At 63.4% G+C, this 22,910-nt stretch overlaps 4 protein-coding genes across 5 annotated transcripts; 2 read left to right on the top strand and 2 right to left on the bottom strand.

Moving 5' to 3' along the window:
• The first annotated feature begins 14 nt into the window (after positions 1-14).
• CHLRE_09g399439v5 (uncharacterized protein) lies at positions 15-3,320 on the top strand. Its single transcript, XM_001694768.3, has 7 exons — positions 15-105; positions 194-409; positions 616-881; positions 1,065-1,244; positions 1,412-1,577; positions 1,804-2,135; positions 2,453-3,320. The coding sequence occupies exons 1-7, from the start codon at positions 63-65 to the stop codon at positions 2,639-2,641; spliced, it is 1,392 nt and encodes a 463-aa protein (XP_001694820.2). The 5' UTR covers positions 15-62; the 3' UTR covers positions 2,642-3,320.
• A 2-nt stretch (positions 3,321-3,322) lies between these two features.
• Positions 3,323-11,364, bottom strand: CHLRE_09g399402v5 (uncharacterized protein). Of its 2 annotated transcripts, none has more exons than XM_043065935.1 (21): positions 11,222-11,364; positions 10,885-10,984; positions 10,709-10,756; positions 10,444-10,546; positions 9,953-10,010; positions 9,663-9,765; positions 9,487-9,512; positions 9,245-9,325; positions 8,822-8,963; positions 8,627-8,707; positions 8,290-8,349; positions 8,021-8,097; positions 7,724-7,827; positions 7,451-7,508; positions 7,054-7,177; positions 6,751-6,849; positions 5,510-5,550; positions 5,254-5,305; positions 4,875-4,945; positions 4,421-4,622; positions 3,323-4,009 (listed from the first exon to the last, which is right to left on the bottom strand). In XM_043065935.1, exons 2-21 carry the CDS (start codon positions 10,948-10,950, stop codon positions 3,749-3,751), a joined length of 1,857 nt encoding a protein of 618 aa, XP_042921351.1. In that variant the 5' UTR covers positions 10,951-10,984; positions 11,222-11,364; the 3' UTR covers positions 3,323-3,748. The 2 variants fall into 2 exon arrangements, with proteins under 2 accessions (XP_042921351.1, XP_042921352.1); XM_043065934.1 differs by having other exon boundaries at positions 10,885-10,978.
• A 400-nt stretch (positions 11,365-11,764) lies between these two features.
• Positions 11,765-18,554, bottom strand: CHLRE_09g399363v5 (uncharacterized protein). Its single transcript, XM_043065931.1, has one exon. The coding sequence runs from the start codon at positions 18,024-18,026 to the stop codon at positions 12,756-12,758; it is 5,271 nt and encodes a 1,756-aa protein (XP_042921350.1). The 5' UTR covers positions 18,027-18,554; the 3' UTR covers positions 11,765-12,755.
• Positions 18,555-18,704: 150 nt separating this feature from the next.
• CHLRE_09g399326v5 (uncharacterized protein) lies at positions 18,705-22,754 on the top strand. The gene is made up of 9 exons (XM_001694767.2): positions 18,705-18,972; positions 19,151-19,197; positions 19,317-19,426; positions 19,648-19,811; positions 20,098-20,248; positions 20,747-20,819; positions 21,045-21,103; positions 21,342-21,505; positions 21,810-22,754. The coding sequence occupies exons 1-9, from the start codon at positions 18,886-18,888 to the stop codon at positions 21,873-21,875; spliced, it is 921 nt and encodes a 306-aa protein (XP_001694819.2). The 5' UTR covers positions 18,705-18,885; the 3' UTR covers positions 21,876-22,754.
• Positions 22,755-22,910: the final 156 nt, after the last annotated feature.

The following is a 22,910-nucleotide window of genomic DNA, read 5'->3' as shown; positions in this document are numbered from 1 at the left end:
TGTCTGTTGGTTCTATCACACGGATGTCGCGCACAAAAGCTACCAAAAAAAGTCTGCAAGAAATGCTTGCAGAGCGTACCGGCAAACGCAACGACTGGAACAATGGTGCGATTTGAACCAAATGAACCTGAGCAAGGACGATTCCATGGACTGCCGCGTGACCTCCATCGCCGACTGCCGGACTTAAACACAGGTCCACCCGCGGGCGCAGCAACACGGATTGGGCCTGATGGATTCCCAGAATATGACCCATCGGCGTTTGAATCGGACCACGATGAAGACGGCGACGATGGCTATGTTGGCGGTGCCTTCGCGGCGCTTGCCGGTTTGGGTGGAGAACTAAATAGTGATGAAGAGTTTGTGGAGGTGGTGTCCAAGAAGAATAAGAAGAAACTCGTGCCCCCAACGGGTAAGCTGGCGGGGAGCGGCGCGGGGTGAAGTGTTCGGCGAAGACACGCGTGGCACGACTGCCGAGGGTGCATTCCCTCTTCTCACCACGCCGTCGAAGCGGGGTCCTCCGCATGCGAACTGGCCACCTCGGCTCCGACCGTTTTCGAGGTGCAACTCCCCGTTTCCTCATGGGGCTGGTGCAAACAATGCCCGCCTCCTGAACAGGGCCATCCGGCGCTGGCGCGGGGCCATCCGGCTCCAGGCCTCCGGCTGCACCCGCAGCTCGGGGGCCCAGCGCAGGCGCTGGCCCCAGCTCCAGTCGCGCCGCCGCCCTGCCGGTGCCGCGACCCTCGGCGGCGCTGGTCATGCCGCGTGCGCCTTACGGCCTCGGGGCCGCGGAGGCTGCGCCCCCGCCGCGGGCGCCGCGGGCCCGCACGCACGACGATGAGGGGCGGCCGCTGACTGACACCTACTACCAGACCTTTCAAAAGGTAAAGCCCGATAAGGGCGCTAGGGCCCAAGGCAGTAGGGCGTAAGGGCCCAACACGGATACATCACGGCAGACGCGAAGGCGTTGCTTTCGGCGTGCAGAGCCCGAAGCCCATGTAGCTGCAAAGCACTGGCCAAAGTGTCGTCCCCTGCCAAACTCGTTCCCACTCACAAACCTCGGATAGGTGTACCGCAACGCTGGTGGCGATGTGTGCATGCGCTTCCACAAGACCGACATTGTCATCGCCAAGCCCAGCGGCGAGGTGGTGGTGACTAGCGGCGGCTACAAAACCAAGACCACGTTCCAGTCGGTGTCCGAGGGCCTGGAGCCCATGGGCATCATCCTTAGGAGCAGTCGGGGAGAGGTGCGGCACAGGGGCAATGAGGCAGGACCTGGTTTGCATTTCCCCGTGTTCGGGCATTTAAGTCCCTGAGCTCGATGTCGGACCGGGACAAGCAGTTGGAGACGGGGCCGTCATTCACCTCTAAATTCGATGCCCCACTCCCCTCTACCACCGGGCCATTTGCACAGGGCTACGGCGAGTGGTGGGTGGAGCTGCCGGACGGGAGCCGCCAGGACTGGCTAGACAACATGACCATCCCGGCGGCCAGCGCGGAGGACCGGGGCCGCGGCCAGCGCCTGCTCGCAGCCTATCATGGCACCAGCACTGCCGCGGCGCCAGCGACCAGCGCGTCAGGTGGGGGGACGCTTTGGCTTGGGGTTGGGGGTCGGGGTTAGAGGTTGTGATGGTGATGCTGGTAACGTAGGTGGGCGTTCTGCTGGGGGTGCTCGTGGCAATCCGCGGAAGACGGTGCCGGTCTGGTGCGGGCAGCTTGCGCGCGCCCAGCCTGTGAACGAGTGCGAAGGGGTGTCCGGTCCGCAGCACAAGGAGCTGACCATCTCGGCCACGTTCTGTTGTGCAGGGCGAGCCACCGCGGGGCCCGTTGGGGCACCCTACCGGCCAGGAGCAGCAGCGGCGCCGCCGCCGGCGGCCTACCGGCAAGTCGGCTACGCCCCCACTAGCAGCGCAACTGGAGCGGCCGCGTCCGCGGCGGGGCCATACGCAGCGGGCCGAACAGGAGCGGCAGGGCCAGGAGCGGCAGGCGGCTACGGCGCCCAGTCCGCAGCCGCCACACGGGACCCGTCGGTGGCAGCGGCTGCGGGCTCGGGCGGCGGCGATGCGGAGGCGCTGCACGCGCTGATCAGTTCGGCGCTGCTGCTGCAGGATGAGGCGTTGATAGCGGGCAACAACCAGGTGGGGAATGTGGGCGGGGATGCATGTGCGAGGCCGGGGGGAAGTACACTTACCTAATGCGGCAGGGCGTGAATGAGGGGCATGAGGGCATGACTGATGGGCAGTGGGGAATGAAGGATAGGGCAGGGTCTGGGGCTGGAGTGCACGGCGCGAATGCGCGGTGTATGGGATGGCGTACTTGTGGCGGCCAACCATGACCGCATCGCCGTCAACACACAGGCTCATGGACCTCCACAGCAACACACACCTGCAACCAACCCACACTGCCTGACACTTACGTGCTGTGTCCCCCGCCGCCCTTTCCGCCGCCCCCGCAGGTGCAGGCGGAGCACCTGCTAGACGACGAGCACTGCTGCATCGCCTGCATGGCGGCGCTGAAGACCACTGTGCTCATCCCCTGCGGCCACATGGTGCTGTGCGCCGAGTGCGCCGCCGACGTGATGACACGCACCGGCGTGTGCCCCATGTGCCGACAGCAGGTGGAGACCACTGTCACCGTGCAGTGAGGGGGGGGGGCGGTAGGGTGTGGGGGGGAGAGGCTGGGGGCCTGCAGGCGCAAGCTAAGGCGGAGAGGAGCAGGCAGCACGAGGCCGACGGGGCGTACAAGGGGGCGGGCCGGGGGACCGGTTTACAGAGAGTCGGTATGGGGAGGTTGTAGCAGACATGACAGGTGACAGTAGCAGACGCGCTGTCGTGATGATGAGCGGTAGCAAAGGAGGCGCCCTGCGGCACAGCCTGCGGCAGCACTATTTTGTTCAAGGGGCAAGCACTGGAGGAAATGAGGACGGTACTGGGGGCTCGCTGAAGCGTTACATGACTAGCATTGGGCGGGGCGCCTTGGGAGGCGCGCCGGTGTGTATGCATGGGGTTTTCGTGCGGCGATGCGGACGTTGGCGCTGGGACCGTTTACAAAGTCACAGGCAGGCACGCATAGAGTACCCAGGCCAGGAGTGTCAAGCGAAATAAGAGGACTCTAGGCTGGCCTTGCTGACAAGGTCGCAGGCGTCGCAGTAAGGGTGGGGTGGGCTAGCGTGGCGGGAACTACCTTGAAGGCCTGCTGTCATGTCGGGTCAGCTTAAGGGCCGTGCGGCTCGCTGTGTGCATTAAGATGAGATTACGCGGACATGGATGTATGTTGACTTCTGTTAGATTGAAGCAGAGCAAGTTAAGCAACCCTTCCACGAACAGAGGCGTGTCATGAGTCCCTTCGCACCCTGCGGCCCCACCCGCTGACCCGCCACTTCGACGCGGCTCCGATCAAATTTCCCATTTCCACCCGTTCGCACATACGCAACTAGCTTGACGCCCGGAACGGCCGAACTACGGTATAGTGCGATGGGACAGGGCGCGGGAAGCAAGTGGCAAATATCGTAGAGTCATTCGCAGATGCCAGATGCACTGTCTTGCAAAACGTACCGTATGCCATATTCGAATAGCACCTGCAACAGGCCCTTCGCCACTTTGTGCTGTCAAACATACAATGCCCATTACCTGACCACACCCGGCACCCTCACCACCCGCCTTCCTTCCACCACCACCTCATCCTTATCCTCCTCTTGTCGCTCCTCCTCCTCCCTTTCTTCACTGCCGCCCCAACCTCACCCGCCGCTCACTCAGTCGTCGCGGCGCTGAAGCACCAGCCGCAGCTTCTTGAGCTTGGTGATCACCGCCACGTGCGTCAGCCGAGCCGTGTCCTCCGCGCTGTGACGGCAGCCGCCCGCCTGACCGCTGCCACTGCTGTTGCCATCACCGCCGCCACCCCCGCCTCCCAGCTTGTCGCCCTCGGGGCTTGTGTCCATGTCTGGGTGCAGGTCCACGTGGTAGCGGCGCAGCAGCAGCGCCACCACCGCCCGCACCACGGTGATGCCGAAGTTCTGCATGGGGGTTGCATTCATGATTAGCTATGAAAATGGCAGACGGTACGCAATCTTGGGGGGATTGTAAATACCAGCCCAAACTAAACGGGGTGGGGGCTGCAGGGTGGATGTTGGGGAGGGGCACCGTAAGTGCTGATGTGTGAGCTACCTGCTGGACGTTCTGGTCACGTGTGTGTACGAAGAGAGACAGACACACGTTGTTGAGCAGACGCACGGCCTGGTCCTGCACCGACCCACCCCTGCCTCCATCCCAACCGTACCCTCCCCCCCCCGGTCTGTGCTTCCTGTGCCTACAACCATCCGCCCATCGCCCACCAGGCCTAGATTACGGTGCCCCCACTGCCACTACCCACACTGCTACTGCCCCACTGCCACAGCCCCCACTGCCATTACCCCCAGTGCACCCACCTGTCCCACGCAGTTCTTGGGACCCTGCCCAAACGGCACGAAGCGGCGCGGCGCCGTGTTGGGCGGCTCCTCCTCCGCCGCGCCGCCGATGGCCGCCGCCGGGCCTTCGGCGCCGCCGGCTGTAGCTGGCGCAGCAGCGGCGCCGCCAGCGCCCGGGCTCTTGGCGAAGGCGCAGCGGGGGTCCTCCAGCCATCGCTCCGGCCTGTGCAGGGGTGCGCACAGCGGGTAGGGTGGGCAGGGTTTGCTCCGGTACGCATGAGTGGTACGGTACCAGCCTGGCCTACTGAGCCGTGATGCCATCAGGCGCTGCTGCAGTGGCGCGGCGGGGCAGCCCACACGCCTGCAAACATCTCGCCCCGGCTTCCTCAACCTCCGGGCCTGCTACCGGTATCACCACCACGTAGTTGTCACCCTGCGCCTATCAGCACCATCCAACACCCCATGGCTGTCTCACTTGAACTTGGCGGCGTCCTCCCAATTCGCATCGCTCATGTGGATGCCGTACGTAATGCACCACAGCACCGTCTGCGTGGGGCCGTGCAGAGGAAGAAAGGGAACCGTGGGAAAGGGGTGAGCGGGGCGGGGCGCGGGGGGCGGGGGGCGAGGAGGCCAGGAAGAGGTAAAACGACGCCGGGCGGGGTGGTGGTGGTGCAGGCATGAGTTCGTAGCTAGCGATGGCGGTGTTGGAATGGCGCAAGTGGGGTGCATTGAGGGGCCAGCGGGAAATTGTGGGTGGCAGCAGTGCAACTTGCAGCACTGGGAGCGCACGGCGAAAACGCATAAGCAACATGCAGCAGCACAAGTATGCCGTCTCGAAGGAACGTGGTGCGCACCTTAGCTGGGAACGTCATACCCATGATCGTCACAGGCTCATCCGGCGTCAGCCTGTGTGCAGAAGTCAACCCGGCATCGTGCGTACGTCCAGTGTCAGGCCTAGCGTGTGCCACGAAAGCAAGCATGCGCGAGGAGGGCCCGGCGCGCCGCGGCCCAGAAGACCAAACGGAGGTTACAACAATGCTCAATTGAAGTACACAGCAAGCTTGGAAATCTCGGTGGCGCGAGCCCTGCAGTTACACATGTAGGACCCACCTCTCCGCAGAGACGGCGGTTGGCGGGAACATGCGCATCACCTGTGGGGCAAGGAGTGCAGCAGACGCAGCAGCCGCACTTGATGGTCCTTCATAGCCCACAATGTGCTTTGATCAGGACCACCTCCCATCCCCCACTTGTGCCCGGTTACAGCCTGAAGGACACGCCACACGCCGCCTCGCATAGATTGTCTGCCCTGAAGGCTAAGCATTTGCAATATGTGTGCGACGCGGGTGTGTCGGGGGTGGAGGCTGCCCTGGCGGCGGGGGCCTTCGCGTGCACCTTGGCCCGCTTGTGGTCGCTGAGATGGGAGAATCATCACAAGGAAGCACCGTGGCGTGTGGCCGCCAACGCTTGCAGGGCGTTTCCACGGCATGCTAGCGAGCGTGCGCGCGGCGTTGCTGTTGACCCGTGTTGGGCGTGTGGGGTTGACATGCAGGATGGGGACCGGCGTCACTGGTTTTGGGACTGCACTGTTGCGCTGTCACTGTGGGAAAGTATGGGGATGGCTATGGGTTTCCTGCCGGAGGAGGCTCTAAGTGCCTTCTCTCGTGAGGAGTTGTGGTTAGTGCGCCCGCCTGCGGGGCTTGCGCCACCTGTGTGGGATGTGGTGTGTCTCGCTGCTATGTCTGCCCTGGACTTTGGTCGGCAGCGTGTGGTTATGGCCGGGTTGGCGGCGCGAGCGAAGCTGCCGTCGGCCCGGGTGCTGAGCATTGGACTTGCCGTCGTAGCTGACTCGGGCTGTTGGTGACGGCATGGTTTTGCGCTTGCCGTAAGACGCTGATTCCCCGCCTCCCTCGCCGTGAGAGGTTGTGCGTGGTCGGTGGCTTTGTGTGTGGGCAGGATGCACGTGTGGGCGACCGTTCTAGTACCTGGACGCTTGCGCCCTGGTTAGTGCGTGCGCTGTGCGTGTGTCCTGCGGCCTAGACGTTTCTCGGCACTCATGTGCCTAGGCTTGTGGCGTTGAGGCACAGCGGTGGGGCTCTGGCGGGTTGAGGCTTGGCTAGGACTCACTGTGCGCGGAGTCACACGGACTTTTCCCGCGGGAGGGTTTGCAGCAAAGTCGGGGTTGGTGGAGTCATGTTGGGCCCTGATAGCATGTGATGGCTCGGCGTCTTCGGGTGCTGGGACTGTCCCCTCTGTAACATCCGCATTCATAGATTGCCGTGCGTATTTTTTCCTTCCCTCGTGTTTTCTAACACGACCAACAAAAAGACACACGACGCGGCCCACCAACCTACCTCGTTGATGAAGGCATTGAGTCGCGGCAGTTTGGCCAGCTCCTCGGGACCGGGGCAGTGCTGTGCGTCCAGCCGCAGCGGGGGGCGCCGGGGGCCCGACTGCATCGCACGCCCGGTGCGGTATGCCGCAGCGAGAACGCAACAAGTGAGTTTTGTAGCAGCGCATAGAAGCAAGTCGCAACGTTGCTGCACCATGCGTGTTGCTAGTGTTGCAGAGCGCAAGGTAGAGGAGGGCGCATGACATTCATGCGTCCTCGCTGCCACACAGCTGACCCGACAGACTAACCTCGTTGCGCAGCCTACCTGGCCCTCGGCCTCCTCCGCATTCGCCGCCACCTCCACCACCGCCGCCGGTCCGAAAATGCCCGCCGCCCTCAGCTCCGCCGCCACTGCCTGTTGCTGCTCCGGCCAGAGCGAGGCGGCGTACCTGCACCCGGGGCCGAAATGGGAGGAGATGGATCCAGGTGAGAAAGGTAATCCGATGGTGGCATAAACGTAAACTGTAAAGGCAACCGTATGGACGCGCATGCTATGGCCACATCGTTGCATTGCCGTGCCCCCAGGCTGTAGCACGCACAGGACCATCGTCAGAAGGCCTGGGCTCACTCGATCGGACGGAGCGGGTTGCCAACCGCCGCCGTCGGCTGAGAAGCCCGCATAGCTAACAGCCAACACCCGCACCCGCACCCGAATGGCTCACATGCACCAGCCGACGGTGGAAGCGGTGGTATCGAAGCCGGCAGCAGTGTACATACCCACTGCACACGCAGCAGCCGTGTGGGTATGGAGGTCAGGAGCGAGTTAAGAGACTGTTAAGGCAGCAAGCACAGGTGCGGGAGGAAACGGGAAGGGGAGCGAGGAAAGGTCGCGAGGCTCGATCGCTGCTGCGCTTCCTGTCAGACCAGCGTCGTTACCCTGTATTCCACATCATCCGCAGCTCGGCACCCTCAGGCCCCCTCCTCAATCCCCTCACCCTCGGGGTGCAGCTGCCCCGGCGTGAGCTTGCGGCCGGTGTGGGGATGGCGCAGGCGGTGGAGGCACGCCCACAGCAGCGTGTTGTCCGGGGAGGGCTCGGGGCTGTGCAGGCAGCGGCCGCAGCGGCAGAGGGCACAGCAGAGGAGGTCAAGGCTGTACCGTGATGCATTGCTGGACTGGTAACGGCCGGTGAGATGAGGCGCACTACTGTACCGGGGTAACCCTCCAGCAATGCAGGAAAGGTAAGGAAAAGGTAGTACACAGACATACAAGCAAACAACAAACGCGGGCTCACCGGGCCAGGATGCGTGCGGCGGTCCTGCCGTGGAACATGACAACCTGCTTCAGCGCCGCCCGGCACCTGGCCACATGCTGTTGTGGGCCAGGGGGCGCAAACGAAGAGGTTTGCCAATGGCGGTCAGCGCCAGAGAGAGTTTTTACAGCGCGGCATCTGAGACGGCGCAGCGTAAACATGCAGTGGACCTAGCTGGCTAAACGCCGCAGGAGGAAGACGCCTCCGACTATGAGAGCACTGGGGCACCCCGTGTGGTAGCCCCAACGCACCTTCGACACCAGCGGCGCTATGGGTGTGAAATAGAAGAAGGCCCGCAGGGGGTCCGTCACCTAGGTGTAGGTGGCGTGGGGTGGGGTGGGCTTGGTGAGGCAGCACGCGCTTTGCACTTGCCGTATAGCCAGACACGCACGGAGCCGCAAGCCACCGCTGCCGCAAGCCACCGCTGCAGCCGACGTAAGGCATCCCGGTGGACCCGGCTCGAAGCATCACCATGCCCTCGTGCAGGCCCTAGCCCTGCCCTCCTCCGCAACCTCTGAACTGATGTCGGGTTTTGGTCCGGTTAATGCCCATACATACACAAACATATACGTACACACGTCACCCCACCTGCGCGTTGGCCTCCGCCATGAGCAGCAGGATGTTGGACGCAAGCTCGTCAAAGCCCGGCAGAGCGGTGGCGTCAGGAACCTGCAGTGGGTGCCGCAGTGGGATGCCGCAGTACAAGGAATTGAAAACGAGTGCCCTCCTTACCCCCACCCGTAACCCCAGTTCCCCACCCCTCTTCAACCCCCTCCCACCCACCTCGTACAGCCCCTCCAGTGTGGCCCGCAGCATGAGGCGCTGCAGCAGCGGCTCCGCGTCCACGGCCCCCAGCGCCCCCTGCTCGGCCTCCAGGCGGGACAACAGCTCGCCCGCGGCGGACAGCACACCGCCGTAGTAGCGCCTGAGGGGTTGAGTGGGTGGGCGGGTGGGTGGGTGGGTGAGTGGAATGGTGGGCGGGTTGAGGAGGCGTGCACGGGGCGTGGGGAGCAAGAGTGCTTGGAAATTGAGGAATGCGCCACGCAGGCACACGCAGTGCACCGACGGTAGCGAAACCATGAGCACGCGTCCCGCACACACAGAGTTGGTAGTTATCCGCCAGTAACGCCGGCGTTTGGGCGGGTCCCGTTTCCGTTGCGTTGTGCAGCACTGTCGCAGGCGCTGCCCCCCACGCCCGCACCTCACCTGACATTGGCCATGGAGAAGGCGGGCGCAGTGGCCTTGCGGGCGTTACGCCAGTGGACCTCGTCCGGCGTGCCAAACATACTGCGTGTGGGGAACCGGGAGGATGGTGTGGGCAGAGGGAGGCTTACGCGCCCAAGCCAACGTACCAGTACGCACCCCGAGGGGAGAAACTCCGGGGCGCATAGGGTCACGGTGGCCATGTGCATGTGCATGCTAGGAGTATGGATTTCGGGGCCCCGCACCTGATTTTGCCAGGGCCGCCCAGGACCTGCACATAGGTGCAGGTGGGTGCGGGTGCAGCACGCAGCAGTGGGTGAGGTGCGCCCATGAAACCCCATCTGCAACACCCGGCCAATCACACACACGCAAGCTCCGCCTAGCCCCAGGCCCCAGGCCCCAACCACAAGGCATGCCCCACCTCGTCAATGTGTTTGTAGTTATGAGTGCGGCCGGGCACGGTGGCCAGCACCTGCGCCGCCGCCGCGGGGTCTGTGATGACCACCGTCCACTCGTTCAAGATCCTGTGTGTGCCAGCGACAGAGTCAGCGTCCAAACTCCGGGTTCAGGCCTTCCACAGTGTGTGTGCTTTACAACAGCCAAATTGCCGATGTCCATGTCGACGCCATGCGCACGCATTGCAATCGGCGCAATGCACAACCAACACAGCCGGGCGCAGCTGTTGTTAGGTGTTGTCGTACACACGCGCACCTGAGCTTGAAGATCCTGCCGTACTGCTTGGCCCAGCCCAGAATGACGCGGTGGTAGTCTGCGTGTCAAGTGGGTAACGTGTTATGGTGGCATGAGGAGTTGTGGGTTGAGGCCGCACGCCATTAGCATGGGTGCTGGATCCCGTCTCTGGATCTGCGTGCTGCTTATGGACCGGGATTTTAATCATGTACGATGCACCGTACAAGCCCCCACGCGCACCTGTGCAGGCTGATCCCCCCGCCTACTCATTCCCCTGCCCTCCACTTGGCCGTACCCACACTGCCCCCACTGCCCACGCACTCCACAATGCTCACCCTCTCCGGCTGCCAACGCCCCCGGTGACCCACCCCACACCTCAAGTGCCACTCCGTTGCCAAAGCGTAGGCCGCGCTCTCTTCCCCGCTCTTTTATATTTGGTTCGGTTTAGCTTGGGCTGGTGTAAACAACCTCCCCCGGCCCCTCTGCGCCCTCCCCCCTCCCGCTGGCCCCACCCTTGCGCAGCAGGTGCTTGACGTGCCCCAGCACCCAGTCGGCTACGGGCGGCTGCGGCAGCTTGGCCAGATCGTACTGAGGCTTCAACAGGAACTTGAACAGCTGCGCAGCGGGCATGCATTGTGCGTGTAAGCAGGAGAAGGGGCTTTGGAGTTTGGAGTGAGGCGGTTGAGTGGCGTGGCGGGTGATGCGGCGCGGTAAGGACTCAGGAGCGATATGCGCATAGAGGCGCCCGCTTGTGTGCCAGGGTGATCTGTAGGTTACCTGGACGACCCCCAGGCCCAGTGCCACGCCCAGCGCGTTCAGCAGCACCTGCGTAAGATACAACCAGAGTAAGGCACGCTTACTAGCTCGGGCCGGCATAAGCAGCCCTGCGCTGGGAGCGGCGCCACTCCGAACTGCTGCTGCTTTACAGGGGCTGGAACACATGCAAGTCTTACCACAACAACCGGCGTCCACACACCCAGAGGGCCTTTCGTGGAGTAGAATGTATCGAGCAAGCCCATGGCTCTCCTCTGGTATTAGGGTCCTCAACTGCGACTGGCGGAAATCGCGGGAGGGCGTGCCCTGGTAGAGGGTGCGGGTTGCCGGGGGACTACAGGTGCACTCAGCAGACAACAGAGGATAGCTACATGACGAGTCCATGTTTCATGCACCACCGCACGACCGGGATTTGCAAAGAGGGAGGACTCCCTGTAATGCGCAGCATGGCGAGCACTGCCACTGCAACGTAGGTGAATATATTCCACGCAAATTTTCTAAGGCTGTATAACTCACTCTAGGAGTGTCCCGACTCCGCGGAGCTATGCCAGCGGCCGGAGGACCCAGGTGACGCGCGCGAGTGCTTTAGTCCGCCAAAGTCAAAGATCACTGTAGATTGTTTGCTAGCCAAGCATGATTTTGGAATTCAGTCGATCCACTTGAGGTAAGCCCGAGTATAATTGGTCTGATAATTGGTCATAACATGCGGATTGCAAGCCGCAAAATCACGACGCGGTTGTGATTCCATAAAGTCGCCGCTACGTGACGTGGAAGGGGCGGATTAGCACTGCAGGATCCGGATCCGGAGGTTGGCTGGTTCAATGCTCATGCGAGTTCCCCACTTCCCCCGGTCCTGCCATTCCCTACCTTGCCGCCGGCGCCGATGTAACCCATGTAATTCCCTCCTTGCGGTAGTCTTCATGTAGGTTGCCTAGCTCTATGACTTCTTCTCGCGCTAACAGCGTAGGCCATCCCTGCCCGTTGATGGCGGGCACCTGTTTCGCCAGGGGGACTCTTACCCAACCGGACTGCGCGTGCACAGTTGCAGATGACACATTCCCCTAGCACAATTTACAATTGGCCTTAAAGCTTTGACGCTGACCTTATGTTGTTGCCACCAGGCCCAGCCGGGTCCCCAGCCAAGTCATCCAAGCATTCCCGCTTCCAAGCGTCCCCAGGGCTAAGGCCCTCCTGCGTGTCAGAGCGGAAGCCACCAACTACTGTACTCATCACATGCTGCTGCGCACACCGTAACCGCCATTCCGTACCTGCTCAATTTGTGCGTGCAATCAGATGTAAAATCCCTGCCATAATTGACTAAAGGCGCATTCCCTACGCTTGATCAATCTACTCGCTTTACTTGACTTGCGCCACGACATTCCAAACCCACATACTGTACAGAAGCAAAGAATGGAGGCCCGAGGCTATTGTTCTAGGGTGCCATGCTACGGCCTTCCAGGGAGCTATCTCCCTGCTCTGGTTAGGGTCAGCGGTGAATGAGCCCTAGAGAATAACAGACAATCAATGTTAAGCTATAGCGGCTAGCGTCGGGCTCATCATCATTCACGCACACACTTTCACGTGCTACGTCAGCACAGTGAGCACACAGGCCTATGCACTAAGTTCTTTGTCATGGGAAGGTTTTGGTCCGGTTGGTCAACGTAAGCGAGGCCGTGGCGTTAGCCAACAGCTCCTCTATCTCCCACCGGTGCAATCATCCGGCGGCGGGTCTGGCCCCTTACTTGCGGAAATTCATGACTATCACGTGCATGGATAGAATTATAACGGCACAAGCAGCGCGTGCGACAGTCTAAAATGTCTTAATGTCAAGATCATGCGTCAAACAGTACACCGCCGTGTGAGTGTGGCACGCATGGCTGCGCGCCAGTCATATGTCCTTCAATTGGTCCTCACCCATTGCATGACTTTCCAACACCCTAACTGTCCTGATCGTAGCGTACACCTGGCAGGTATCCAGCTTCGCCAATCCGTGCCTAGTCACGTCACTTGTCACACGTCGTCAATGAAAGGCCATGAATATCAACCCTATCTAGTAGCTGGTTGTACCATAACTTGTGCCAGGCGGCAACATCAGCGGCTGCCCCGAGTGGCTGCAATGCGTGTAAGCACCTGCCATTGCGTAAGCTCCCCTGCTGTGCCCTGCTAGGGCGGATGCATTGCCCCGCATGCCACCAGCATTGGCGCCACCGTTCCCATCTGCATCTGACAGGGTGGGGAAGGCCCTGCTGGCGCCCGGGCCTGGCGGTGGCGCTCCGTACACGCCTGCTGTAGCGGCCCCGGCATGTGCAGGCGCATACTGCGACTCCCCCTGTTGTTGTTGTTGCTGCGGCGGCGGCGGCGGCAGAGGCAGCATGCGCACGGACGCTGATGGCGCATACTCACTGCCGCAGACAGGCGCCGTGTTACCGTGCGGGTGATGCGTGTATGGATGCTGGGCGCTTGCATACCCATAGCTGCTCGCTGGGTTCTGGTGGTGCTGATGCTCCGCTGCCGCGGCCCAGCCGGCAGCGGCAGGGGCCGCCGGGCGGGGCGGGTAGCAGCACGGCAGCGTGCATGGCCCTGGCGGCGGCGGCTGCTGTGAGCCGTGGGCGGAATGGGGGAACCCGTGTGGCGGCGACGGCGCGCGGTGCTGCGGCAGCAGCTGCTGCTGGTAGCCGTGCTGGTGGAGTTGCTGATGCGGGGCATGGGCGAGACTGCCACAACCTCCGGGGTAATAGCTAGGCGCATACTGACCGTAGCCTTGGGCGACTGCGTAGTGCTGGTGGCCGCTGCTGCTGGCACCGCCGCCCGCTGGAACCGCTGCAGAGGGGTCCTGGGGGTGCTGTGGCGCCTGCTGGCCAATAATGGCGTGTGCGTGCTGACGGTAGCTGTGGTGGTGCTGATTGTGGTGGTTATGGTAGGAGGCAGCCCCACTCGACATCGCTGCAGCCGCGGCGGCCGCAGCAGCCACCGCTGTTGCCGCCGCCGCGGCTGCCGTCGCCCTGTAGCAATCCGCGCAGGTGCAGCTGGCTGCAGGCTGCTGTTGCTGCTGCTGCGAAGGCGGCGGCGGCTGATAAGGTGGCTGATGAGGTGGCGAGTAGGAGTGAGGCGGCGGATAGCCAGGAGCACTGAAGTGCGCCGCTGCACCTCCATGGCACGTCGCCACTGCAGCGGCCACAGGCGCGGCGTGCGGGTGCTGGTGTTGGTGCTGGGGCTGAGACTGAGGCTGATGGGTTTGGAGGAGGCTGTGCAGCCGCTGGCAGGGCTGCTGTTGGTGGTTGTCCACGTAGGACATGGCAGAGGAGGAGCGGCTCGGCTCCGCGCCGTAGTGCTGCACATGCGGCTGCGGTTGCCGTTGCTGCTGCGGCGGCGGCTGATGCTGCTGTGTGTAGGGCAGCGAGCGGTAGCTGGTTGCCGGCATGGGCGCAGGCGTGGCCGCAGCAGCAGTAGCGGGGGAGTGCGCGCCGCCGCCGGTGCTCAGCTGCAGAGCGCTGGGGTGATGCAGCGACGCGTGCGCCTCAAGCGGGCTCATCGCCACACCCGCCAGCCCTGCCGCCATCGCCTCTGGCTGCAGGCTGTAGAACGCGTGAAGGGATGCGCCGCCGCCGCTAGGGCGCGCTCCTCCCCGCGACGCCCGCAGCACATCAAGAGGGCCCGCGGCCTTGCCGCCGCCAGCTCCGCCGCCTGCCCTGGACGTGGCGGTTGTCTCCGCCGCCACCGCCGCATCCGCGCCCCCCGTGCAAATGTCCATGTCTGTGGGCGCCTGGACTGCCTCGGGCAGTGACCAGGTCCGGCGAGGCATGCCGCCCTCGCAGCCGCCACAGCTGCTGCGGACGTTCAGAAGCGCTTGGAGAAGCTGCGTGTCACGATCGTCGCCATGTGCTGCGGAGCCACCGGCGGCGTTGGTGCCGCCACAGGTGCCTTGACTGCCGCCACCGCCGCCGCTGAACCGGCTGGGTGCCGCTTGTTGCGGCTGCTGGCGCTGCGATTGTGAGCCGCCGTTGCTGCTGTGCCGGGCATGAATTGGTTGCGCGCAGGTGTGGCCTTGCTGCGCCTCTGCCATGTGTGCGTCGGCTGCAGCACCCGCGCAAGCACCCACCACAGGAGCTGCAGCCATGCTTTGCCCGGGATCCTCCGCCAGCCGCCCGCTCGAGGGACCTGCTGCTGCTGCTGCGCCATGGCACGCGGCGTATCTCGCCACGTCCTGACCCGCGGCCGTCGCTGCCTCCATGTGGCCTCCTTGCAGGCCCGGGTCCTCAAAGTCGAAATCAGACGACTTGAGTGACTGAAGCAGCTCATCCAGCTCCTCGCCACCTGCAGCACCATCCTCGTTGCCGTCGGCTTCGCCACCACTAGCAGCGTCGCCTGCTGCTCCTCCAGCACTGAAGTTGCTCCGCCGGCTAGCCCACACCTGGTCGCTGCCAAATGCGGACATGCCAAGGCCCAGCGGCGGCCTGTCCGGGAAGCCGGTGGTGATCACCGCGCCAGCGCCGGCGTGCCGGCCCCCTGGCAGCACAGGGCAGGACGCGCGACCGCCGCCAACATTACCGTTGCCGCTGCTGCCTCCGTTGCCGTTGCCGCTGCAGTAGCTGTTACCGTAGCCAGTAACGCCCCCAAGCATGGCAGGAGGCCCAGCCACGTCTTCCATCATGTCATGCTCACGCAGGTCCCAACCCGCATCGTCGTTGCCCTGCTGGCATTCGTCGCCGGCCGCCTGCTGGCCACTGGCTGCCTCGCCAGCGTACGGGGCGCAGCCGCCACGGCCGGCGCTGCCGCCGCCGGCGGGCCTGCCGCTGTGCCAGGCCGCCATCACCTCGGCATCCGCCACCGCCCCGGAGGCTGTGCGCCTGGTCGTTGCCATGCAGCCTGCGGCCGTAGCTGCGGCACCAGCTGCGTTGGTGGCCGTAGCGGAGGCGGGGCGCTGGTAGGGGTGGTGCGCTGCGCTGGGCCAACCAGCGGCGGTGGCAATCGCGCTCAGAGAAGTGCTGTGGTAGCGCCGCATGGGCAGCTGCTGCTGCGGCGGCGAAGAGCTGTCAGCAGGTGCGGCCAACCGCCGTGCGGACGACTGCCGAGCTGGCATCGGCATCGGCAGCGGTGGCGGCAATGCCCGCGGCATGGGCATCGGGAGCGGCATGTCGGCCGATGTGACCGGGACGGGGCTGGTGTGGCGGGGTGGGCTGGCGCCCACCGCCGCCGCAAGCGCTGCTGCACCGGGTGCGCCAAACACAGACCCGCACGCGCCCAGCTGCAGGGAGCCAGTGTGTGAGCGGCCGGCGGCAGCCGGCAGGTGCGCCGCCATGCTTGGTACCGGCATTGGCATCGGCATGTGCGGCGGCTGGCGGGGGGCCATGGTGGCACGGCTGCTGCTGGTGGCTGACTTGGCCGTTGCTGTGCTGGTGGCGGCAGTGGGCCGTGATGCGCCGGAGCCGTTGGCGGGAGTGGCCGGGAAGTGGAAGCGGTGACCAGGAGGCAGCAGCCCTAAACCAACCAGGTCCGGCGGTGGCAGTCCCAGCGTCGCCGCCGCAGCAACCGCCGCCGCGGCCTTGGCTAGCTGCCGCGCAGTAAGCGGTGGCGGGAGCGGTGACGGCTGCAGCTGCTGCGGCTGCTGCGAAGAAGCTGGCTGGAGCGGCTGCGACTTCATGGGCGCAAGGGCGCTGGTCGCATGCGGCGGCCCCGGCTGCAGTGGCGAACTCCTGGTGGGTGGCAGCAGCTCGGGCGTCGGCTGGGAGTGTGCAGCCGGCAGGCAGGGCAGGGAGATCTGCGGCTGCGTCAGGAACCCGCCGCGGGCGTACTGTTGGCCGTGGTGGCTGTTCTGGGACAGCGTTTGCTGATGGTGATGAAGGGAAGAGTCACCGAGCGCCGTAGCCGCCATGGACGGGGCACCGTCGAGGGAGCTTTGTGCGGCCGAGCTGGCGGGTGTGAGGAAGGAAGAGGCGCATGTGGAGGAGAAGGACGCGCGGCCCGGCAGCAGGCAGCCACTGGCCTGGGGAGCCATGGCTGTGGCCGCTGCCGCTGGTGATGCTGCCGGTGTGAACTGCGGTGGCGGCGGCGGTGCCGAGGGCTGCATGCACAGCAGCTGCGGCGTGCCAGCAGGAGCCGCCGGCGCCGTTAGCTGCGGCACGAGCGGTAGTGCCGCTGGCTGTGCTGCTGCGCCCCCTTGCGGAGGTAGCAGGGGCAGCGACGGCCTGTGCGCCGGCCCGGCGGTGTCGTCGGCACACGGCTGCTTGGGCGACGTCACAGGGAGCTGGTCATCGCCTGCGTCAGCGGCAGCGGATGCGGCGGCGCCAGTCGCGGCGGCGGCAGCGGCGGCCGGGCACAGGGCAGTGCCTGCACTGGTGGTTTGGCTGCCCTTGCTGCTGAGCAGAGAGTCGCTGTCCTCACCAGGGCCGCCGGTGGCGCCACCCTCACCGGCGTGGAGACCAATGGCGGGCACCGCCGCTGCTGCAGCCGCCGCCGCGGCGGCAGCGGTCTGGTTGCTGCTCATCGTGAGGGTCGAGGCTGGCACAAGGGGCTGCGGCGAGCCCTCGCTACCTGCGGCGGCCGTAGCCTCCACGCCAGTTTGACCGCTTGCTTTGGCGCCCTTGGGGAGGCTCGAGGTAGGGCAGCGTTGCAGAGGTGGCAGGTTGATGGGGGCCAGGGCAACAGCCGGCCCGCAGCTGCTGCCACTGCTGTACAGAAGGGGCGGCTGCTGCTCCAGCACGCGCGAGTGGCCCGGGTTGGGGGGTTGCACGCGCGGCGATGAAAGCAGGGTCGGATGGGCACGGCACCGCTGCGCTGTCACCATTATTGATGAGGACTGCTGGTGATGATACCCGGGATGTGGGTCGAGCGTGTCAGGTCGGGCTGCCGCCGCCGCCGCTGGCGCCGCCGCCCCCTGCTGTGCCGCAAGAGCCGGTGCGCCTGTGGTGATGGCGGTTGGGCGCGGGCTGCCACAGGTCGCGGGCGCGGTGCAGCAACCCGCAGAGCTGTGTGGGCTGACGCCGGTGCCAAGAGGGACTTCATGAGCGGCCGCGTTGCCAGCTACGTCTGGCTGCATGCCTTCGGCTTCAAGGAAGGTATCCCAGTTCAGGTCGTCCAGGTCGATGTCGGCCGGGATGTCGAGCTCCGCGCCCTCACCCAAGGCAGCGCTCGCGACCGCCGCTTGAGCTGAAGCATGAAGGTCGAACGCTAGTGCATTTGCGTTTCCGGCCGGTGCCGTGATGCAGCCGGTGCTGCACCCGGCGACGCTGTCAAGCAGCCAGTCCGCCGCGGCGCACAAGCTGTCGCCAGCACGCAGGTTGGCCTGTGCTTGCAGGGGACGACCAGCAGCATCGACGTCCATTTCTGTTGTTGCCTCCTTGCAAGCTCTGCCTAAGCTGTTGGCTCGTGCCGCCTGTCTGCCCGTTGCAACATACTGTCCGCGAACTGACAAATGCGCACGGGCCCCCTAACCCTGCAGCCGCCTGGCGCGCGTCTGTTGTGGAGGGTTCCATCACAAGCATAATTAGGTTTAGTCGGGCAAGCGGGCAGGGCTGCAGCGCGAGCATACGAAGCTGCGTGCGACGGATGCCGACCCTCGACAAGGCCCCCGCAAATGCTCGAGCCACCGCGGTAGCAGCATGTTACAGGAAACACAAATCGATGCTCTACCAAAGAATGCAAACTAGAGCTATACAAACTGCTACGTCCCTTCGCCGCTTCACCTACCTCTGCACAAATAGCGCTCGTTTAGTAAGCAGCAGATACGTCAATGAGAGTTTATAGATACAAGCAATACGCAGAATACTTCACTAGGCAATAACGAGAGCGCAGTTAAGAAACAGGTCCCGTGTTTTCTACCGTGTGCGTATGTTAAGAATTGTCAAATAGATACTCGATAGCACTGACATAAGTTTAGGTGTCATAAGGCAAAGCAGCAGCCCGTTGCTAGTAGTAAGTGGTCGCCTTGCGCCCATGCAAGGAACAATTGTGCCCAGCCAAATTCATCAACAGGTGATGTTATGCCCCATACGGGTTAGTAGTTATCCACAGCGGTACCATTCAAGATTCATTCTGTGCAAGTCTGTCAAGCAAGCTTGGGAACTGCACTGCAGAGTGTCCGGGTATAGCAACGTTCTTTTTAGCAGAACACTTGCAGCATAGATCATAGCTGTACTAAATAACAAACGCTAGTAAAACATCGGTTCGGGGCTTGGCGCTAAATGGGCGAGCTTGCAACGGCGGAAGCTCCTCCGGCCGCACCTGCAGACCGAAGTCATTATGTGTTTCTCAGCGGAGCGCTGTCGGGGGTAAGGCCGCGCTGGCTTTTAGTTCGGTCGGTGGTGGCGCTACAGTAGTGGCTGGCCAGCTGTGTATGTGTCCGCGTGCGGGGCTCGCCGCTCCACGTTCGTTAGCAGTCCATTACCCATATCTTCTAGCCCCGCCATGCCGAGGCAATACCCCTTCCGCCCATACACACGCTCACAGATTGTGGAAGGTCTGAGTATACAGCCCCTGGAGCTGTTGAAGACCCGGTGCGGCACTGCGGTCAGCTGCGAGGCGGTCGAGCGCTCCTTTGTCTCCGTGACTGTGTCGTCTTGCCGTTCCGCACCTGCAGTCCTGATTCGCACACCCGCCTGTCGCACCGCTACAGGTTTCAGATCAACCCGGGCCAGCCGCTTCAGCTGCTGCCCACCATACGAGACGTGCTGCGCGAGGGCGGCTTCCTGCAGTTCTACCGGGGGGGCCTGCCAGAGATAGTGGGTGAGATCTCCAGGGCCAGGCAATCATACCGCTCCTTCCTCTAGTAGAACGAACTATACAGTCCCGGGGAAGGGCTGGTGTGACTAAGTGCTACTCGTGGATCGTGTGAGGGCTTTGCACGGGCTGCAGTCACGTTACTCCTGTCTACTACTGGACTCGCTGCTTGTCCTGCACTCGAACGTCTTGGTCCATCCCACTTTACTGGACTTGCACTCCCCCAGGCCTCATCCCGCGCGCCACCGCCGCTCTATCCACACTGGAGTTCAGCCAGCGCGAGCTGCGGCGCGCCAATGGCGGAGTGCTCAGCGGCGCGGGCGGCTACCTGAGTGGGGCGCTCAGCGGCGTGAGCGAGGGTCTGGCGTTCCAGCCCTTCCAGGTCATCAAGGTGGGGACTTGGGAGAGAAATACGGCCCCGGGGGAGGGGAAGAGGGAGAGAAGGAGGGTTGGGGTGGAGGGCAGAGGGTGGGAGAGGAAGCGGGGAAGGATAAGTGGAACGAGGCGCGCGAGGAAAAGCGCTGGGCGGCGCGGGGCGGGAGCTGGCGAAAAGGCGTTTCTGGCATGCCCATGCGGCAGCCGCTGCCTGCACGGCAGCGGTTTGCCTTTGAAATTATCCTGGCCATGTGACCGTTCGCTGTCCACTTCACTGCTTCTCCCCCTCCTGGTCTACGCAGGTTCGTCTGATGGCGAAAGAGCACCTCGGCCGCTACCGCAACAGCTGGGACTGCCTGGGCCGGGTGCTGCGGGAGGAGGGTCCGGCCGCCCTCACGGCGGGGCTGGGGCCCACCATGTGGCGCAACACCATTTGGAACGCCGCCTACTACGGTGCGGGCTACGCGGAGGAGGGCGGGGGGAGGCAAGAGGGACGAGGAGTTGGGGCACGGGGGTGGGGGGCAAGCGAGGGCGCATGATTGCATGATACATGTCACAATGCCGGCTACAGACAGCTGGATGCCCGTGAACGCTGGGAGGTGGCGGGCACGATAAACAGAGAAGCTCAGTGGCTGGGCCAGGGGAGGGCTGGGCGGTGTAAATGGTGGATGGGAAGGGCGTACAGGGTGGCGGTGAGGGATCAGCAGATGGTGACAAGACGTGCTGCGCGAGGCCAGAGCACAAGGCGCATGGACATGATCCAGGTACACCGCATCAGCATTTAGCCATCTACGGTATCCAGTACAATTTGCACAGTAAGCTCGGTCCGTTGTCCAATTGCATAAGTGCGCGCCTCTGCACACTTGCGGGCGTGCTGTGTGCTTGCACATGCTCCGCCTGCACAGAGTCGACCCCAAGTTCCCTGGTCTGTCCAAACACGCGCACCTTCAGGCACCATGCACCAGCTGTCAGACGCCGGGGGGCTGTTGACGCCCATTGAGAACCCCGTGCTGGCGGTGGCGAGGTGAGGATAGGCCAGACTTGCTGCTTGGCGACCGACACGGCGACTTGGCGATTGGCACGGCGTTTTGCTGCCTTCAGTGCTTAAGCGTTTGGTTGTGAATCCAAACACGTGACTCCAGCTGTCCTCCAAGCTACTGCTCCTGTTGTCCTTTAGACTAAAGCCAGTGATCGTGGGAAGGTGCTCCTAGTAATGCACTATGGCGCGTTCCGTCTCCGCTTCCTGCAGGACCATCGTGGTGGGCACGGGGGTGGGCATGATGGCCACTTGCTTCAACGCGCCCTTCGGTAAGGGCGACGTGAGGGGAATGCCTTGTCACAGAACCTGTGGTGGGTGTACAGGTATCCACCTGGGCCCGCCAAAACAATTTGACCGAGAGCACACCACACACGTTGTGCCACTAATCCCTCCATCATAACACATGCCGCCAACAAGTGCACATGCCGCCGCCACACATGCCGCCAACAACACACATGTCGCGAACAACAACATCTCACACCAATGCCCTTCCATCACCGACTTCAGACGTGGTGAAGAGCCGCTTCCAGGCGCTGCTGCCCGAGGACCGGGTGGCGCGCGGCTACACCAGCACACTGGCCACGTTGCGGCGCATTTACGTGGAGGAGGGGCCACGGGCGCTGTACAAGGGCTTCGTGCCCAAGGCGTTGAGGCTGGGCATCGGGCAGACGGTGAGAGAGGGGAAGGAGCGGTGAGGGGCAAGGGCAGGAAGGCATGCTGTCCCGTGCGTGGGGTAGGCAGGGGGCGCTTACAAGGCGCTCAGCAGGCGCTCCGGAAATGGCACGCAACTGCGAGTGCACTTGGTCACCGTTCGCCGGGGCGGTTGACAGCCCTGTCAAGTCGGGTGGCTACACACGCAGCATCGCACAGAACTGGTCAACCACCTACTGCCGAATACGTACCATACTACACACCGCCTGTCCCTGCACTTGGTGCTCCTGCTGACGCCGGCAAGCGCTGTCAACGTGCCCGCAGATTGGGTTGCTGGTCTTCCAAAACAGCATTCGCTTCTTCGGTGCCGAGGACGCCAGCGCCGCCTAAAAGCTGATGCTACTGCTTGCCACTCGCCAATACTGCTCGTCAATACCGGCACTGATTGCCAGCACGGTGCCTTGCTTGATATGGGGCCGCACATGCGGTTGCTGAGTGCGCACTGCGCATCTTGTCCACTGCCGCTCAGCCAGCCGGCGCGCACTGCGCACACTAGAGGCAGCTGTCGACGTGAAGTGCTTGCGCGCCTTTGCGTTGGACTGCACCAGGCTTACTGCTCAACTAAATTTATCTGAATTGTGATCTGGCTTATGTCTTGGGCGAGGACTAGAGGAGAGTGAGGGAATTGAAAGGCGTTGGAGGACGCAGGGACAGCGCCGCGCCGCACGACCCCTGTTGTCGTTCTGTATGTTTCGAGTCATGAGGCATCCGGCCTGAGCAACCAGAAGGCGCCAGGGCTTGAGGAGTCCGAGGAGAGATGAGGGAGCGGTTCAAACCCCGGCCATCCGGTCCTAGGTCCGTGATGTCAAGGCCCTCCAGGCCAGGTTTGTTCAGCGCTTTTCGCCTGCAGAAGGCGTAAAGCATGGACACTACTTTAATACGGCGTGCAGACATGGGGAGTCTGCCGAGAGCCACACGTGCCGCCCCGCCCCACGGATGAACCCCATGCGTGCGAAGTACACTTTTGAACCCACGGCGTTGGTCGGCAATGGTGGCAACTTACTGTTATTTGTACGAGGCTGTTCACCATGGTAAATGCTCTCGCAATGACTGGCTGCTTGGAACCATGCCTCCATGTGCCGAACCAACACTTGTGCCGGCGCGCTTGCGGGGACGGCATCAGGAAAAAGATGGGGACTGTGGGAAGGATCGTGACACACATCTATGCAGTCTGGCCTGGGCGCCGATGGGCTGTAACCTGGCTTGGAGATATGAGAGAGTTGGTCGGCGACATTTCCGATAGCGCTGTGGCCACAAGGCGCCAGCCCCTACAGCGCCACTGCCAACGCGGCCGCCGCCTTCGTCAACATCCGTTAACACCCACACAGGCAGATGTGCCAGATGCCACCAACTGACCAACTAGAG

This window comes from Chlamydomonas reinhardtii, chromosome 9, assembly GCF_000002595.2.
Source record: "Chlamydomonas reinhardtii strain CC-503 cw92 mt+ chromosome 9, whole genome shotgun sequence".
Lineage (NCBI taxonomy): Eukaryota > Viridiplantae > Chlorophyta > Chlorophyceae > Chlamydomonadales > Chlamydomonadaceae > Chlamydomonas > Chlamydomonas reinhardtii.
This window is presented reverse-complemented; position numbering and strand designations above follow the sequence as displayed.

What these genes read in the sequence shown, in the direction of transcription:
- CHLRE_09g399326v5 (XM_001694767.2), top strand. Translation starts at nt 18,886, where the DNA reads ATGGGCGAGCTTGCAACGGCGGAAGCTCCTCCGGCCGCACCTGCAGAC. An exon ending in GGGCCTGCCAGAGATAGTGG is followed by an intron (nt 19,427 to 19,647) that starts GTGAGATCTCCA and finishes GCACTCCCCCAG; the next exon opens with GCCTCATCCCGCGCGCCACC. An exon ending in GGCTGGGCATCGGGCAGACG is followed by an intron (nt 21,506 to 21,809) that starts GTGAGAGAGGGG and finishes ACGTGCCCGCAG; the next exon opens with ATTGGGTTGCTGGTCTTCCA.
- CHLRE_09g399363v5 (XM_043065931.1), bottom strand. Translation starts at nt 18,026, where the DNA reads ATGGACGTCGATGCTGCTGGTCGTCCCCTGCAAGCACAGGCCAACCTG.
- CHLRE_09g399439v5 (XM_001694768.3), top strand. Translation starts at nt 63, where the DNA reads ATGCTTGCAGAGCGTACCGGCAAACGCAACGACTGGAACAATG. An exon ending in ACGCAACGACTGGAACAATG is followed by an intron (nt 106 to 193) that starts GTGCGATTTGAA and finishes ACTTAAACACAG; the next exon opens with GTCCACCCGCGGGCGCAGCA. An exon ending in GCCAGCGACCAGCGCGTCAG is followed by an intron (nt 1,578 to 1,803) that starts GTGGGGGGACGC and finishes TCTGTTGTGCAG; the next exon opens with GGCGAGCCACCGCGGGGCCC.
- CHLRE_09g399402v5 (XM_043065935.1), bottom strand. Translation starts at nt 10,950, where the DNA reads ATGGGCTTGCTCGATACATTCTACTCCACGAAAGGCCCTCTGGGTGTG. An exon ending in CAAGCACCTGCTGCGCAAGG is followed by an intron (nt 10,011 to 10,443) that starts GTGGGGCCAGCG and finishes CTTGACACGCAG; the next exon opens with ACTACCACCGCGTCATTCTG. An exon ending in GGGGCAGCTGCACCCCGAGG is followed by an intron (nt 7,509 to 7,723) that starts GTGAGGGGATTG and finishes CTGCGTGTGCAG; the next exon opens with TGGGTATGTACACTGCTGCC.